General features: G+C 38.3%; 2 protein-coding genes across 4 annotated transcripts; both read right to left on the bottom strand.

Moving 5' to 3' along the window:
• Positions 1 to 1,121: 1,121 nt before the first annotated feature.
• On the bottom strand, positions 1,122 to 1,653 carry LOC108035583 (uncharacterized). Its single transcript, XM_017111254.3, has 2 exons — positions 1,550 to 1,653; positions 1,122 to 1,492 (listed from the first exon to the last, which is right to left on the bottom strand). Exons 1-2 carry the CDS (start codon positions 1,601 to 1,603, stop codon positions 1,199 to 1,201), a joined length of 348 nt encoding a protein of 115 aa, XP_016966743.1. The 5' UTR covers positions 1,604 to 1,653; the 3' UTR covers positions 1,122 to 1,198.
• A 359-nt stretch (positions 1,654 to 2,012) lies between these two features.
• Positions 2,013 to 14,559, bottom strand: LOC108035582 (uncharacterized). Of its 3 annotated transcripts, none has more exons than XM_017111253.3 (5): positions 13,807 to 14,559; positions 3,809 to 4,081; positions 2,810 to 2,976; positions 2,560 to 2,682; positions 2,013 to 2,497 (listed from the first exon to the last, which is right to left on the bottom strand). In XM_017111253.3, exons 2-5 carry the CDS (start codon positions 3,870 to 3,872, stop codon positions 2,429 to 2,431), a joined length of 423 nt encoding a protein of 140 aa, XP_016966742.1. In that variant the 5' UTR covers positions 3,873 to 4,081; positions 13,807 to 14,559; the 3' UTR covers positions 2,013 to 2,428. The 3 variants fall into 3 exon arrangements, with proteins under 3 accessions (XP_016966742.1, XP_050741919.1, XP_043950963.1); XM_050885962.1 differs by having other exon boundaries at positions 14,485 to 14,504; XM_044095028.2 differs by lacking the exon at positions 13,807 to 14,559 and adding an exon at positions 10,802 to 11,163.
• Between the last annotated feature and the right edge of the window lie 3,170 nt (positions 14,560 to 17,729).

Below are 17,729 nucleotides of genomic sequence, written 5' to 3'. Positions count from 1 at the left end.
CGACCCATTCACATTCCCCGAAGATCATCTGTCTCAGGCAATTTGCATGATAATGCCGCAGCATTCTGTTCTGTATGGTGAGAACCCTTTCATGTCGCTGTGAAATGTTTTGATTTGTGGCTAATAAGTGTCACAGTTCCGTGAGGAAGTTACAGTTAGCCAGAACATTCTCTGGGGATCTTGCTCCAGAAGCGCCCAAAAGGTCGGATCCTATAGACAGGTGGTCATTTTACGATCGGCGACTTTATTAGCATTACATCAAATGGAGTTGCCACATGTGTCGCTTACATAAACAATGCAGGTTCATTGCTCTGGCCGGGGTGCAGTGCAGTCCGAAGGTTTGTCCAAATCATTACATAATGGTGGCCAACTGGAACTAGCGATTGTCTGTGAAAACCGTTAAGTACACCAACACGGGTTCAGGTTCAGGTTCAGCCGGAGGTTGAGCTCTGGGTTCAGGTTTTCCGGCCCGGTGGGTTGCTCTATGGCAGTGCCAACGAAACTCCGTCTAGATATGGAACCCGAAAAACCATATCAAGGGGTTCCATTCAAAGAGACGTCGTAGTCCTAACGGATCTCGCACCTTTTGTTTCTTGGGCAGCTACACATTCTGGATTATCAATATTGGTTTGCTCACAGCATTAGCATTTTTATCGGGGGCTCGTATTTCCCAGACACCTTTTATTCTTTCAAAGCAATTAGCTATCTTAAACGATCCTATTAGGTCTCAGATTTCCCTTCTCCAAGATACTTTTCGAAGATATATACACATTTGCCTTGGTTCAAGTCATTCTAGCTTAGGTGTTTCTCACCATTAAGTTATCTTAACAGACCCATTGGCTTTGTAATTTAGGAGACATTTTAATGGAGTGAACAAAAATATAATATCTTGGTAATTTATAAAAATTGAAGTGAAATTTGTGTAGTTAGCATTTCCTTGTTTCCGAGATTTTAGACCAGATCACTTTTTCAATGACTAGTAATAATAAATGCAATTTGGCCTGAAAGCAATTATTTTAATGCATTAAATTCCCTCATAAAGGTGCTTAAAACAATTTAAGTTTGTTGTTTTAAAAAACAAACAAATATTGAATATTACATAACTAATTTTGCAGATTTTTTATATAACAAAATAAATATTTTATTTGCATTGGCAGAACAACTTAACAAATGAAACACACTTAGTATAAGCTAGAGTTTACTTTTTTCCATAAGTTGTGCCATAAACATTGGCATAGTACTGTTGCCAATTGGAATTACTTAAAGAGGCATATGGATTGTAGTAGTTCGAATTGTAGTAGGTGGGATACAGATACTGGCCGATGACATAGGGCCAGATGCGAATCTGTGGGTTGTAGGGACTCGGTGTCGTATACGTGCTGTAGTAGTAGGGATACGGCGTGGTCTGGTAGTAATAGTTGTTCAAACTGGAGAACGTGGGACTGGGCGTGTAGTAGGGATTATATTGGTTGTAGTACTGTGCAGATCCCAGCTGTACGAAATACAAAAATTAAATTTAATATTTTATAAAATTTTATTTAGCCCTTACCGCCAGCAGGACTGCTATAAGGAGTAAAGTAAACCAGCTGCTTGTGTGCGACATTTTGATGGAGACTCGCTTTCAAACTGACAAATCCGAACTCGGGCATTTCCAATTTATAATATTGCGACTGGAGAGGTGACAATTTTCCGCCCCGCTGACAGATGCCAATTTTCGCAATTAAATACACCTTTTTTTGGGACCCAACACTTTGTGAATATTTCGTCATTGAACTTGACTCATCCGGGTTACGTTCGGTGCCAGCAACCAATATTCTACGGGGTTGTTTACCCATAGAATTCAAGTATCTGTAGAATTATATATGAGCCGGTGGATTCCGGTGGATTCCCGTGACGTGTGCAACAACAAAATCAACACTAAACGATATGACAAATTACCGAAAATTGTGAAAACAGTTTGTTTAGCCAATTAATTAGACAAGCATTAGAGTAGCAATTTGATTTTGTTTTTATTTCGGTTCAAGATTGCTTACAGATACGAAGATTATTTGTAAATTATACATTAATGTGGCGGGCCCATTCGAGCCTGTTCCGTGGATTTCGAATGGAAATTTATTGTATGGTTTTGAAATTGGCATGGAAATGGAACTGGGGACCATCTCTATATACATTATATACACAACACGACTCCTGCTCGCGCGACTCAATCAATTAGACTACAATACAAAAGTACAAAACGAAACTCAACAAAATCGTCAACAAGGCGCTTAAATTAGTTTATCTCATTTGCATGGAAATTTTACAGATTTTCACACTTTTTTTCTCGTTTTTCAGTTACAGTTACTCGGCGTTTTTCGTACGGTGTTTAATTTAATTAGTTTGTTTTGCTTTTGGAGAGACAATAAATATTTAATTAATTGCAAATCGCTTAGTAATCCTCGTCGTCTTCATCTGGCGGATCCGTGGCATAGGTCAGTTCGTTCAGGTAGAACCATTTCTGGGGAGTTTAAGATATGCTTGGAATATGTTGTGTTAAAAAGAGGTATCTTGAGAACTCACAGGTGACTCTGTGCAGTTGAAGTTGTAGTCCCAATCACAGATTCTGTACTCCTGGTTAAAGCTCGTCTCGTTGGCGCACAGATGTGGAATCCGATTGCCCTCCTCATCGCACATGTGGAATATCTGTGGGATTGCAAACGGGCTGTGTAAATATGGTATACTTTCGGGCACTTGGTAAAACCCCCATCAAAGCTTGGATTAAGCTCTTGGTTTTTAGTGCTTCTCTCTTTTAAGTCGCTGACTTTCTCACCTGGCAATTGTACTCCATGTCGGCATAGAAGCCCACGGAACGCCTCTTGCAATCGAAGGAGAACGTTATGTTGTCTAAATTCGTCCATTCCTTCGTCTTGTGATTTTGAAATACTGGACTGGCTGGCTCTTGGCCCTGGACCGCAATGGCGGCCAGCAAAATGGGACCTAAACGTTGGCGAAAAATAACAGGATTAGATAAGATGCATTAAAAATAAAGATACTTAAAAGTAAAATATTATTTAATAAATTATATAAGGCAATATATTTTCTTCTATCTGTAAAATTTGTATCTTATTGTTTTTCCTACCTAAAGAAACTAACTTAGTGGCAATATTCTCTTCTTTTAGTTATTTACTTAGAAAATGCAATACATTTTTCCCCCTATTTAAATGATATACTTTAAGGATAAAGGTTTGAGCTGAACGTTCTTGAACTTTGAGATACTTTTATGAGGTAAATTGAATTAGTTTGTTGTAAGTATTTCAGTTTCATAAAAGCCTTTACTTTTAGAAGCAAGCTCTTTACCTTGAAGTGTTTGTCATTTATTATTTTCCCTATTTAAAATAGAAAATTCAAACTTCTTTCATAATTTTTAAACTTTTTATTACAAAAATGTTCTTATATTCCCACCTCCTGAGTATCCTAAGGGTTTCTTGCTAATAAGCCCCCTCTTTCAATAAGTACTTTTCCATCCCATTAGCTCATAGGTACTTGTCTTTTCAAAGCAAAAACAACACCTTTTGCGGACCGTTTTGCACCTGCAGTTCCCTCTGCCGGCCAGGTGTGTTACCTTCTCGGCTGCTTCCTCCTTCGCCCACATTGACCATGGCCAATTTCTTAAGTTATTTGGCTCACGCGTGGCCCGAACACAGCGAGTGGGCCAAAATGAAGCCGATGTCAGACGCTTAACCGACTGACTGGCCTAATCGACGCACTTAGCATTTAATTTGTGTCTCCGCGACTCGAAACCGAAGTCTTTATTGAGGCCACTACTCACCTAGTAAAACGCCGGAAAGCCATAAAATTCTATAACTGTAAACCATTTTTGTGGCGTTGGACATTTTGGCGTGGATTTTGTTTTTCTTGGCCGCTCGCTGCTGTCCGCTCCGCTTCGATATCACGCTGAAAATCCAAATCACGATCGTCTCGCTCGCTCTCTCTGTCGCACACACTCGCCCTCTCGCTCGCTCTGCTGCCCCTGCTACGCGTCCATCTAGCTGGCTCTGTTTTCAATTAGGAAGCGTGTCTTCGGTTTATGGCCGGCACATGGCTAAAACGGGGAGCGGGAAAAGAAAACAAAATCAGTCGGGAATGGAAGTGAACTGCCAACGGCCAATTGGGGCTTTTGGTATTACTGCAGAGGTTAAATAATAAATATATATGAGAGGGATGGGCTTTATAGGAAAGTAAAGGTATAAGGATTGGCCTTATAAGCGAACTTTTTTGCTTAGAGAGTGGTTAAGTCAAGCTCACGGTCATATCTTGGCTTGGTCTTACACAAATATATATTTCAAAAACTTTAAAAAGTCATAGTTGTATTTTTAATGATCACGGATTATGTAGTTGTTATAAATTGTTACTTTAAAAAACTTATATTTTCAAAGATATTTTATTATATTTTTAAAGTCCTATTAATTATAAGAAGGACTAAAAAGATTTTTCTAAAAAAAAACTTTAAAAATCTTTTATCTTTAATAAAATGTACAACTATAATGTGCCATTTAAAATAAAACACTCAGATATATTCATAGGTTAAAATTAATCAACTTTTTTTACAATAAAAAATTCCTGATTAGATTAGTAATTTTTCTAATTCAGCTCATCTAATCAACAAGAATCGTTAACTCTGCTATTGAACTTCAGAGGTAGCTTAACCTCTATCTGAAAATGTATATTTAGTTTAAAGTACGGTTCATATAAAAGCACTTAACTTTTTACGAATACGAATATGATCATGTTTTATGTTTTTCAAATAGCTATAATTAAAATAATTACTATGATAGAAACACAAAGGCTAAAATTGTGATAAAATGGTAATTACCAAATCAAATAAATAATTGGTAATTGACTTGTGTTTTAAATTTTTGTTGTTATTACCCCAATCAAAATGAAAAGCATTAGTTGGTCTAAGAAGAACAAGGTGTTTGAATTGATCTATTGAAAAACCAGTGATGAAATTCCGTAAACAAAATGCCAAACATATCAACACGTCTTCCTTCCTTCATCAGCAGGTTAAAGTGGGCTTATTCAGCTCATTACAAAACCAACCAGACGAGGCTTAGACGCAATTTACATGCCAAGCCCACGCCGCCAAGATTTTGGCCTGACTCATCACCGCCGCCATCGTCAGCCGGATGTTTCATAGCAGCCATCTCGCTAATTGATTTTCTTCGACTGCAGCAGACAAGAGCTCCAAAATAAAGCCCCAAAACCACTCCGACAAAGTGGGTAACCCACACAGTGTCTGGGCCAACAGGATACGAGCCGACAATCACTTTGACCCACTTTGCCGCCATTCAGTATTCTCTTCTATAAGTTCCATGAAATTGAAAACATATTCATTCCACAATACCTGTTTCTCACATCAATCATGCGTTGTCGAATTAACAGAGGGCATTTGAAATGCCTTAAACGCCATTAAAACACAATCAGTCAATGGCAGATCCAATCAGCGAAAAGAATATACATATTTTGGCCAAAACACGTTTGCCGTTTCTTGCATTTTTCTGGCGAATTGAATGATTTATTTCGGAATTTTTATTGCTGATTGTTTTCAGCCGATTTGGCAGCGAGTGAAAGAAGGCCGTTTACGACCTTGTAGGCTCAATTAAATTGTCAACCCGTCGGGACGGGCGATTCCCTTGGATAATCCAAGTCTTTCACCACTGGGCACCACTGGGGTAAATCCTTGACATTTTATCGCAATTTATGGCCTCTGGATGCGTACGATGACGACGATGTCGAGGGCAGAAAGGCCAAGGAAGATACGCCAGACGAAATAATCGTAAATTGTTTTTATCTCGGCCTCCCGCGCAACTAATTTTCAGCGCCAGGAGTTTGGGATTGGAAATGGGAATGGGACCGCCTGCTACAGCAACGAGTGATATGCAAATTTTCTGCATCTCTCTGGAGTCGAGTCCGTGATGAAGTGAAGGCAGTCTTAAGGCGACGTAAAAGGTCATCAGCCATCTTCACGCAAAACTGGTAAAATGTTCATGGATCGCTTAAAGCCGGGACCTCATAGGGAGGGACTGGCACGGGGCTGGGGGTCTGTGAACAAAGAGGCGCCTGCGAGATGACACAGCAGCCATCCGGCTGTCTTGAACCCTGTCCATTTGGTCAGCTTGTCTTTCAGCGCTTTCAATGACCATGGCGATGGCGATGGCGATGGCGCCTGCGACAATTGGTCAAGACCCCGCTCAAAAGACCCATCAAAATTCCCCATAAATCCCTCTGAAGAAATCACCTCTTGAAACTCTTCCGACGATTTCCGCAAAAGTGGGCAGTTGTCAGAGTTTCTGGCTAATGGGAAAACACTCAAGCAGCCGAAGCTCCGCCGAAACTGACGCCCACAAATCCTTGAGAGGCTTTGGGCCCAAAGGTAATTGATTTAAACGGATTTCACACATATTCGTTTCGCTATCTTGAGCGGCGCCAACTAATGATGTATTTAAATTCAATTACATGTTTAAATTATTCTTAATTTTTCACAAAAAAGAGAGCTATATAAAATTGTATAATTAGAGTGTTCAGGAAGTTTGGAAATTATGTTTAAAATTAAGGAATTTTTACACTCAAGTAGTTAGAATTATCAACTCAATACAATGTAAGGGATGTAATAAAAGAATAATAATAAGAAAGCTTCAATATTATCGTATTACCGTTCAATGGAATTTTTCGGTATTTAATTTATTAAATAATTCTGCTGAAATAGTATAAAGAAATATTTCCAAGGGCATTCGATCTTCGTGGCTGGCTGTCCATAAGAAGATGCCTCACTCTGGGTATCCCCCCATACTCAAGGCATCCTCACTTTTGACATTTTCTGACAAGCGTGAGAAGCGGCTGCCACAGAGCACAGATGCCAGACTCCTCTCTAAGCTCTAGAGACCCCGACTGGAGACCCCTGGTCCATCGATTGGCAGTGGCTGGTTAGCTCTGCGGCCGGATTCTGCTGGCCAACAAATTCCTGAGCTGCAACTGCAAGTTGCCAGTTGCAAGTACAAGACTGTGGGCCATCTGCATGCCACGAGCATGTGCGGCATTAATTTTGAAAACAGCTTTTGAAAGTCTCACTTTACATTTTACGTTCGGCTTGGGTCTGAGTGGCTGGGTTTTCGGATTTCGGTGGGTTTCGTTGATTGGGTCTGCGGCTAATTCGGAAGTTTGCTGGCGTTGCCTTGCGAAACATCGCACTAATTTGTTAATTTCTGACGCGTAACCGAAGGCGCAATGTTTTATGGCCTTTTGGCTCTGTAAATTTATGCAAATTTTTCAAATTAAATTGTTTCTTGATGAAACAATGGAAAAAGGCCAGGGAAAGCAATGCCCTTGACTTTATTTATTATTATTTTTAAAGGGGTTTGATTTAGTTTTTTAGGATTGGGAAACAGAATATGCACTTTGAATAGTAAATTATAAGTAGGTTTTTGCTAGGGTCGTAATTAAAATTACAAATTAAATCTTGTAAAAAAAACAAGGTTTTGTTTTAAAGAAATTAAATTTCGAGAAACTTGTATTAGCTTGAAAACTAATTTATTTCTATTAATTTTCATATCCTGCTCTGATGAGGTAAGTCTATTTATTTTATTTAAAACCCAACTTTCTTCAAATTTATAATTTATTTTTAAAGTTGATTTTAGTTGGTTTAGATTGTGTTTCATATCTTTCGCTGATTGGGAAAACATATTTATCGATGTTTATTAAACAATTACTTGGTTACAAAAAGTTAACAAGACGGAGGAGGTAATTGAAAACTTATTGGCGCTTTTTCTGCTCTAGCATGTGCAACAATGTAAAATGAATGGAGACGAGAAAAGTAAAAAGGAAAAGCCGAGAAAATGATTTCTCGTATGTGTGTGCAGCAGCGGAAGCGTCGCTAATTGGCGGAACTGCCGCTCAGCGGCGGCAACAATGGCTGAAAAAATAAAAAGCGGCAGAAATATGTTGAAACCCGGCGATGACGACACCTGAGATGGCTTATTGCCACCGCCCCGCCGGATCGGATCTCGAATCTCCAGTCTGAAGCATCGGATAGATGGCCAGCACTTACATAACCGGGCGGCAAACATGGCCTAATCATCTCATCCGACTCCCAAGTAGCGGTTAGCCAAATTGATTAGGCCGACAGCGTTGACACTTCAAACTTGGACTTTTGCACACATATTTTCGATTCGGAAAAGCCTGGCGAAACGGCGAAATAGAAATGACAACGATAAATGGGATGCCGTTTAATTGAGCGCCGGATCCAAGTGAAAAACCCGCTTGACCGGCAGCAGCCCCCTGGAATCCCACCCTCCCACTTCCTCCCAGCGACGATTATTGGCCTTGAAAATTCGGTACGCAGAAATGCGCTTAATGCGAAAAATCAATATCGCTAAAAACACAAACATACACTCATACCCAGCAGCAAATCAATAAAGAAAAGAAAAAAAGCGAAGCTAAAAAAACTAAAAAGTTGATCGCTCAGCTCAGTAAAACCGGCTCAAACTCGGACTTGTACTAAAACGAAGCTATCGAAGCACATTTAAAACGATACGGCTACACCAAAGCCCGCAGATTTAACATAAATTGTTATAAACAAAATTTAAGCAAATTATAGACACCAACGGAGTCACCGACGAGTTTGCAAACGATGATAGAGAAATTAGCAAGGAAATTATAACGAAAATCTTAAAGTAAAAACCCAGAAATACAAGCCCTATGAATATTTGATATAAAAAAGAAAAAGACAATAGCTGAAGTTAAGCTTCAGGGGCTTTTAAAAAGATTTAATTATAAATTTACCCCAAAGCAAAGTGCTTAAAATATTTAACCTTTTAGACATTGATTTTAAATATTATGTAAACACGAAAAGACTTTAGCTTGTATAAATCAAAAATTATTAATTGAGTTTTAACCATATAAACAAACATTTATGAGTTATTAAAAATCTATAAAATTTAAATGCTTTGAAAACATATAAAATAGATTGAAAAACAAGAACAAATGATGTCTAAGAGCTCTTATATTTAGTTAATAATTAAACACCTTAAACATAATAATATTAAATTCAAATTATAAAGTATTTATTAAAAATCTTGGGTTGACCCCAATCAAAGATAAAACAATGTTTTAAAGTTGAAAATTATAAATTATTCAACTTGATTTAATCACCATTATATGTCTAGACACTTATTGAATATACCACTAATGATCCGATTACCTTGCCTCAAAAACATACAACATTTTAATCCAATTGATATCAGTCCGACACAATAATTAAGTTAAGCAATAAAAAGCTTGACAGCTTATGACCATATCTTTATGGCTTATTTTTCGATTTACACCAAACTAATAGCTATGGTTTAAGGAAACTGTTCACGTCGATAAATAATGAATTTATGGGTTCATAAAGATGGAAATACCGCTTGCAAGCAGAGGAAATTAATTTTCAATGCTCAAGTTCGAAGAAAGTCAAGTGACAACTTGTTTGGCACTGGGAAAATATAAGCCAATTAATTATTACATTAATTTCTTGTTTAAAAACATGACCATATTTCAATGGAAATTAGATACTTGTAAAAAACTTGACCAATTAAAGGAAAGATAAATGATGAATGGTTCACGTTATGGTCCCACGAACAGTAGTTTGAGAAGAACATTGATTTGTGGTATAATCTGAAAAACCTTCCTTGGCAACGGCAGTCAGTGAATATGATTTCAATAATAATACCCATTGTTGGCCCGAAAAATATGCGTTCAGGAAATGGAGGCGTGCAGCTGGAAAGCGGCCTTAAAAGGTCGCGCGAAACTAATAATTAATTAAAATTCCATTAAACGCGACGAGATACCGCCAAGAAGCATTGATCGATCGCACAATGCCAATTCAGTGATTTAAATGCCATCAGCAGCTGCCACAAAAGAAAGACGGATCGACTGATCGGCTGATCGGCTACCGATGGGACGTACAATGTATGTTCACAACTGACCAGCAAGTAAAGCTCTTTCGATCCCAAGACGCTGTCCATCCGTCATTAACATATCGGCATCTGTGCTTCGCCAGAAATAACAATCGTTACAAGGGCACAGCCGCCATCACCGGTTGATGATGCCGATGAAGTGTTTCAGTTTTCTGGGCAGGCACAGATACTATAAGCTGATATTTTTAGATTCGCCACGGTAACATCTCGCCGAAGTTGCCCTTCCTCACTCCAAAGATCTGACAACCCTCGACGAGTCAAAGATCGCAAATCATCCAATTTGTAGTGCGAACTCGCCCTCAAGCTGCCTTTGAAGTGGGGATTAGGCCTGCATCCCAAAGATACAAAGGCACAAAACAGAAAACCATCAAAATCATTAGACATTGACGTGGCCACGGAAACCAATGCTTCGCAAAGGCTGCAGCCATTTTATTTATGTACATTTATTTCGCAATCTTGTATTTAGTCTTAAGCCTTAAAGTTGTCGGACTTGTTGACTAGGTTTTCGGCAAGAAAAAGGTGTGATATTGAGATCAACATTTTTTCTTAACTAGGGGAACTTTTCAAGCCCTCCATTGATGAGACTTGAAGCCTCCGAGTCTTATTGGTGGTTAACTCATCTTCATATTAGTCACTAACTTGTTATGCAAGGACAATTAACAGTGGTTTTTAAGTTTGAATATTTCTTGAGTCATTCAGTAATTCATATTCTTTGATATTTTATAGCCCAGTTAAAACAGCTAGATGTCAAACTATAAGGCAGTTTTATATTTTTATGGGGTTAAATGTATTGAAATTTCCTGACCAACCAGCGTTTTAAGTTTTCGAGCAATCGGAAGTGTTTGCCAAGCTCTGTGATCTAGAATGGCTACTTTATGGACACCAAATGGGGCTTAAAGCCAGCCTGTCTTTGAGATTTATCTTTCACACACTGCCCAATTTAACTTCATGTTTGTCGCATAACAAGTTCCTATGATCTGCACATTTCAGCACCGAATTTATGGCCGCACACTCGAAAATCTTTCCGCGACAACCGCAAAGGCACTGTGACGCAAACGGTAAATCCATAATTTGAATGAATAATTTATTTGCTCGACTATATATAACACGGGCGTCTGCCAAAAAGTCAAATGGGTTCTCGAAACGACTTCACTTGGCATTTGCCCGCGATTGGCTGGTACTATGGGCAGGCGGCTAAAGCGATTCTGGCTTGATTTCTCAATTGCGAGTGTAAGCCGAACCGGTTGAGGCGAAACCCTTTTGGTCGAGTTCAAGGCTCGCCACGTGTCGTATACGTGATGTGCCGGCACTTGGGCAAATCCGAATGCGAGTGCAAATCGAAATCCCCAATCCCCACGTTGCAGCAGGCACTTTTCACACAATTAAACAGCAGCATGCAGTCACTCAGCCAGCGGGCAACATTAACTAACTAACTTGTAATGTGGCAGCAATAAATTTTATGTAAATCGCCGCTTTTTCGTGTAGCCTAAGTATCATTGCAGCCGCACAAGAAAGCGGTACGGAGCTAAACAATGCAAATAAATTACGGTTGCGGCTGCGGCTACGGATACTTTGTAAGCTGATGTGCAATTGAACGCAGAGATGCACACATGTGTGTTCGCGGAAAAAAAGAGGAGAAAAACTACACCCGCCATCGCAAACACAGATACTCGGCAAAAAAAAACGCACAGATTTTCCAAGAATGCTGCAAAAAAACGTTACACTTAGGAAATACATTTCTTAGAGGGTCTTTCATTTTTTTGCAGAATGAGTAACATTAAAAAAAAAAAACTATAGTGCGTTTTTATACAAATATATATTTTAAAGGTGAAAAAATAAATATAGTTAAAAATCCCCAATTAGTTAATAGAGTTTAATTACAGATTTTTTACGAAATTTCTTTTTAGGGCTTTGAAGTGGACAAAAGTAGAAAATTTATAGGGAGTCCAAATTAAGAAATAAGAAAATCAGATATTCTACGTGAATGTTTTGCATCGGCAAAAGTGTTATAAAAACAAGACCTTAAATGGGATTACAAAAATTCAAAAAATTTTTTTAAGTACAGATTTTATAGGAAGTTTAAATTAAAAGTAGTCATTCCCAACTTAGTTTATAGAGTTACAAAAATATTTTTTTTCAGATGAATTTCTTTTTTTTATGTTTTAAAGCGGCATTGTCAACACAATATCTTGAATAGGTTTCTTGAACTGATCATTCATTTAAGATAATGAAATTTGTTTTTTAGTTTTATATTCTTTAGATAAATTATAATTTGAAGATTATATTTTTCTCCTAGTGTAAGACAAGCGGGTGGCTGCTGTGACTCTCAATCTCAATCCCCTCTCGGCCGCCGAGGCTGTTGCATTTAACCTGCACCACCAACCACAATCGCAAACAACAAGTTATTTTTGTCCAAGTCATCGATTGCATGGCAGCTTTTGGCTTCGTCTTGGCTACGAACAGAAAATGCAAGTGACTCCATTGGATTGTTTTTATACAATTTACGGAAGAATTTACACATTCCTACACCTTGGGGCTAGGGGCTTCTAGGGATCATAGACGGGCACTAACCGCAAAAACCAGCTATACCGAACGGAACTCGCTAATTGAAAATAAAACGCTCTGAAATTATAAAAATGGAACTTTGCATAAAATTAATACTAATAGGTGTTGGCGCATAAACAAGTTTGTTTTTGCCATAAGGTCAAACTATCAAATCTCCCAAAATGGCTTAATAAAATCACCTAAAATATTGGTTAGCGTGCCAATTAGCCTAAAAATATTTAAGCTCTTGGTGGTCATGCCAATTAGCTTATAATACTGGTATATCTACCTACTTTTTTGGATAAAAAACTATATCCCATTATGCTTTCAAATATCTAATAAAACTTCTAGGAAGAGTTTTGCAGAAATCTAAAGTTTATGTTTAAATTTGCAGACCTTTAGTTTTAAGGATTTATATTTTTCTCAAGTGCTTAAACCTTAGTATTTACTTCATTTAGTGACCAGGATTTTTGAAAATGAATTCTAAGAAATAATTATTATAAATGGCAGCGATAATTTATAAACATTTATAATTTTTTGTTCAAATGTTTCATGAATAAAACAAAAATATTTATGAATCTATGTTTAGTCATGATGATTTATGATCCTAACACATATTAATTTTAATCATAATGTGGATTTTGTGCTCTTTATTTCACATAGCTTTGTGGTTAAAATGTTGGTTATATATAACAAAAAAATAATTTAAATTGCGTGTTCTTTTGCTCTACTATTTTAATAAGAAATACTTTAAAAACCTATACTTATTAAGCTATCTCAACAAGTAACTGTAGCTTTTTATTTACTTAGATTAACTGTTTAAGTACTTTGTTTCCAGTCACAAACTGTTAAAAAATCTGTTTAATTATATTTTTCCCTGCCTGTAAGCCGAGATCGGATGACAGGTGGCTCCCCGCTGGGAGACTTGTTGTTTACTTGTTCTTTTGCATATTCATGGGGCACATGTGATGGCTGGTCGCCAGCATCTTTGTTACTCTTTTTGTTGAATGGCAAAGTTTAGGTTATTAAGCCGGGCTACAAAATCCACTCGATCACCTCCTAATGATAGCCGCTTACGCAAATTGCTCCGATTTGTGACAGATTTTGATGTTTCTTTGGCTTTTGGTAGGCATTGAATTATGCTAATGGCGCCGAAAGCGATACATCATTATGTGCGTGGCCCGCAGATCGTTATGTAAGCTCGAATTTGGAGCACACACGCATTATATAAGAGGTTTTGCAGTTTGGCTGCAGTTTGCCGAGGGCCTACCTTGGTGTTTAGAGGTTGCACTGCCGTATATCCGAAATCCGAAATCCGAAAATCGAAATTAAATCCAAGAAATCCCCAGTCACTGGGGCACTGCAAACGGCTTTCTTGCCAAATCTCGAGGCGGGCGCTTAATTATGTTTTGAGAAAACGCATTTGCATAAGATTTTCTCGCTGGGCATTCGTTGGTGTAAAGAAATATCAATTTTTGCCTTGATATTTTATGTAATAAACACTGGAAAAACTATTGCTATTACGATGGCGGATTGCTATGGCTATTTCACCAGCCAGAAAGCGGCAACAAAATATATTTTATATCTATAGATATATATCTATCTATATATAAATATAGCTCTTTCTTCACACGCACACACACTCGGGGAATCGCGGCACGGCTCGAAGCGAATCGCGTATCCGTCGGATGCAAAGATACAAAGCCAAAGTCAAAAGACAAAGCAACAACCGTTCGCTCAAGCGCCCGTTGAACGAATAAAACGGCCCAAAGACTTGGCCCAAACACTTGACTTGGCCCGCAAAAAAGAAGCCAGGCCAAAACAAAGCCAGGCAAAGGCAGAAAAGCTTTGCAAAGACAGGCGCGAAATGAAAAGTGTTGTCTTTACTTGTTTGCCGTGTCGCTTGTCTTTTTTGGCCAATGCATTTGTGTTGGCCTCGTTAGCTTACGCTGGGTCTTTATAATATTATTATATATTCCTTTTTTTTGTTGGCCTGGAGACGTGAAAACGTTTGCAAAGTCGGCGCTCAACTGGTTCGCCGGCCGCCGCTCAAATTGGTTTTATACGCGGATCGGATAGCATCTGGTCGCAATGGCTTGAATCGCTCTCGGGCGGAGCGCACTTGTATCTCAGAGATACATCCGCTGCATTCGCAATGGCCAAAAGAGTTGAGATGGCCATTGAGGTAGGTTTGCCGGAGCGCAGACTCCGCCAAGTGTGGTGTACTCGGTGGCTCGCACGGTTCGGTGGTGCCAACTGGTTCCACTTGGTCTCACAGTTCTCCAGACTCGAGTTGAGTATTGTGGTCCATTCAAAACTCAGGCTCTTCTTGGGTAAGTTCATGGCTAGGCAAATGGGCGAATAATAATTGGTTAGTTCCATCTGTCTACTGTGTGACGCACTCAGCTAACAGTTCTGGATGGAAATCTGCTCTTATCACCCCCTAAAATACCCTTCCTAGGGTTGTTTTTATTTAATAAAAAAAACACTTTTAAAGGCACAATCAATAATTAAGGATTTTTGAAACAGAAATAGAAAATAGAATAAGATAATGAATCTTTGTTTAACTCAAAAAAGTATTTAATCTATATTTGAAATATTTTGAGTAAATTGTCATTTTTCCCCTTAATTAAAAGAAATTACTTTTCTCATTAAAAAAAATTAAATAAAATTTTCAGCATTAAAAAAATTGTAATTTGAAAATTATTGCCACTTACTTTAATCTTTTATTTTATTATTTAAATATTTTCCTTAAATGCAAAACATTTTTTGAGTAAATCTATTGTAAAAATTAAAAATGGAATAAAAAACATAAAATGGAATAAATACAAATTAATTAAACTCTAGATTTATACACAAACGTGTTATACAATATTCTAAAGGAAAGTTCTTCTAAAAGCAATAAACATAAAATGTATTCCAATTCTAAAATAGCTTATATAAGAAGCCTGTTCCCAAGACGGTTTGATTTTAATGGATATCAAACATCACAGTGTCATCTAATTCGGATTGCAGATTTTTAGGTGATAAACTTAAGTGTATTCTAGGTCTCGAGTTGTCCGCCTCCGCCGGCCTTCCTTTCTCGTTTTTAATTAACATAATTAAAATAAAATAAAGGCGAGCATTGGCCACAGCCGCAAAAGTGAATAAAACTAAATTAGCATGAGAACAACTTTTAGTTTTATTCACTTCTCAGGCTGTTTTGGTCATTTTGTGTTTGTTTTTTTCTTTTTTGGGGAATCTAATGTGTGAGCGTTTCTGTTTAATTTTAATTTTTGTGCTTTTGTTTCGCTTTTTTTGGCTAGGCTGCTAACTTCACGTCAGGTTCATCAAACACGTCTGATTAGGAGCCCGCCCGCTTCAAGTGGTAACTGGTTAGATTACCAGCCCCTGAATCTCAATCCGAAACCGAATCCAAATCCGAATCTCTGGGGGTTTTTGGCCAAGTCAGAGAGTCTGGTCATTTGAATGCCAAAGGCATCGCACGCTGCTCTTTGCACATTTGCCGTTGGTCTTTTTGGCTCTAAAAAGCAATTTATGATGAGCGCGAACAACGAATTTATGACCGGCGGTGGGTCCACAATTCCGACGCGGAATCAGACACCGACCCACCGGCCGCTTGATGCTCGGCTCTCTGGGCTTAAATGTCAAACTAATTTAGGCAAGACACTCCATTAAAACTGGATTAATTAAAGGCGCAACGGCAGCCGCAGCCGCAGCCGCAACCTCTGCCAAAGTGAAGCTATTGATTGCGATCAGCTGCGAATATATCTCCCAGATCCACCACACAATACGAAGGCTTTTAAGATCCAAAATCGCTGACTGGATGACTGATTGATTAGCTAATTAAATGACTTATTGAGCACCCACTTGATGGGCTATCCGGCAGATATACTGCTTAGCTGATAAAAGTAAATTCATGAGACAGGACTGACAGCTCTGGGATTTTTATAGTAGTTCAAGGACCAAGGTGTTAGTTAAATAGAATTTATATCCATACGTTTGAAAGTTCAATACATTGGAAATATCTTTAAGATAGTGTTTAGAATACTAAATATATGCTTTCTGGTTCCTAACAATATTCTTATTATATCTTTGTTTTAGGTACTTAAAAATATACTAATTATATTTTTAAAATTACATTTTTTAGGCTCTTAAAATTATATTGACAATATCCTAAATCATATTTTACACTACAAACTTTTTTAATTTTAAATTGAAAGTTAGGTCAATACCCCAATAAAAGTTATAATGGCCTTTGAACTCATTCAAGTGTGATTCACACATTAAGAACTTTTCAAACAGCCTCACCCTACGGGGTTCTAAATATATACCTACGAAACCAATACCTTAGTAACACACTTATTAGTCGGAACAAAGAATGAGTGGGTTAGTTTTAATAACTAGGGGCCGAATACCTGAGAGATCGAATGGTAGACTCCGTAGGTGATTGATTATCTAATTGGCGCCCAGCGTTTGTCATTCGCTCGACGTCGGTTGGCCAGCGAGATTACTCGACCGCCGGGTAATTAGCCGCCTTTGCTTATATAATTACTTCAAATATTTTAATTAACAAGTGGCAACTAGCAGGGCGTATGCGCAATACCGTATCTCTTGCCGGCTGCACTTAGGCAATTAAAGTCGAGTGCCCCACAGGTTGGAGTAGGGGCTCATTTCCAATATACGATCGGCCGTAAAACCCGAAAAGGAAAGGAAAGGTGTTGACCTTGTCCAGCGGACAGGCCAGCACGCAGCGCGTCCAAGAGCCAGCCAAGAGACACATGTCTGGTTTGCCTTCTGGCCGAGAAAACAAAAGATAATGCAAATGTGCATGGCAGCCCTTTCAGGAGATCAGAAGCCGGTCTTAAGACCCAAAAGGTGTTCGAAAAGTGAAAGTTAAGCCGTGCTTAAGTCGTCCCTAAATCACTTCAAGTTCAAGGTTGCCTCTGGTCACTGGTATTTGAACATTTTCACATTCCAAAGTGGATACACCTATATTGTGTGGCCGTAGCCCCCGTACAAACATATATATTTGCGCTAATTTCTTGACATTTACCGCTTTCATTCAGGGGTATGGTACACTTTGTTGTTGCCACACTTGATCACCAAAAATTATGTCCATAATTACGCTGATGTTAATCGATTTTTAAGTTGTACCCCCCCAACACAGCTTGCCTCGATTTGTGTTTTGCT

The sequence above is a fragment of the Drosophila biarmipes genome, chromosome 3L (genome assembly GCF_025231255.1).
Source record: "Drosophila biarmipes strain raj3 chromosome 3L, RU_DBia_V1.1, whole genome shotgun sequence".
Lineage (NCBI taxonomy): Eukaryota > Metazoa > Arthropoda > Insecta > Diptera > Drosophilidae > Drosophila > Drosophila biarmipes.
This window is presented reverse-complemented; position numbering and strand designations above follow the sequence as displayed.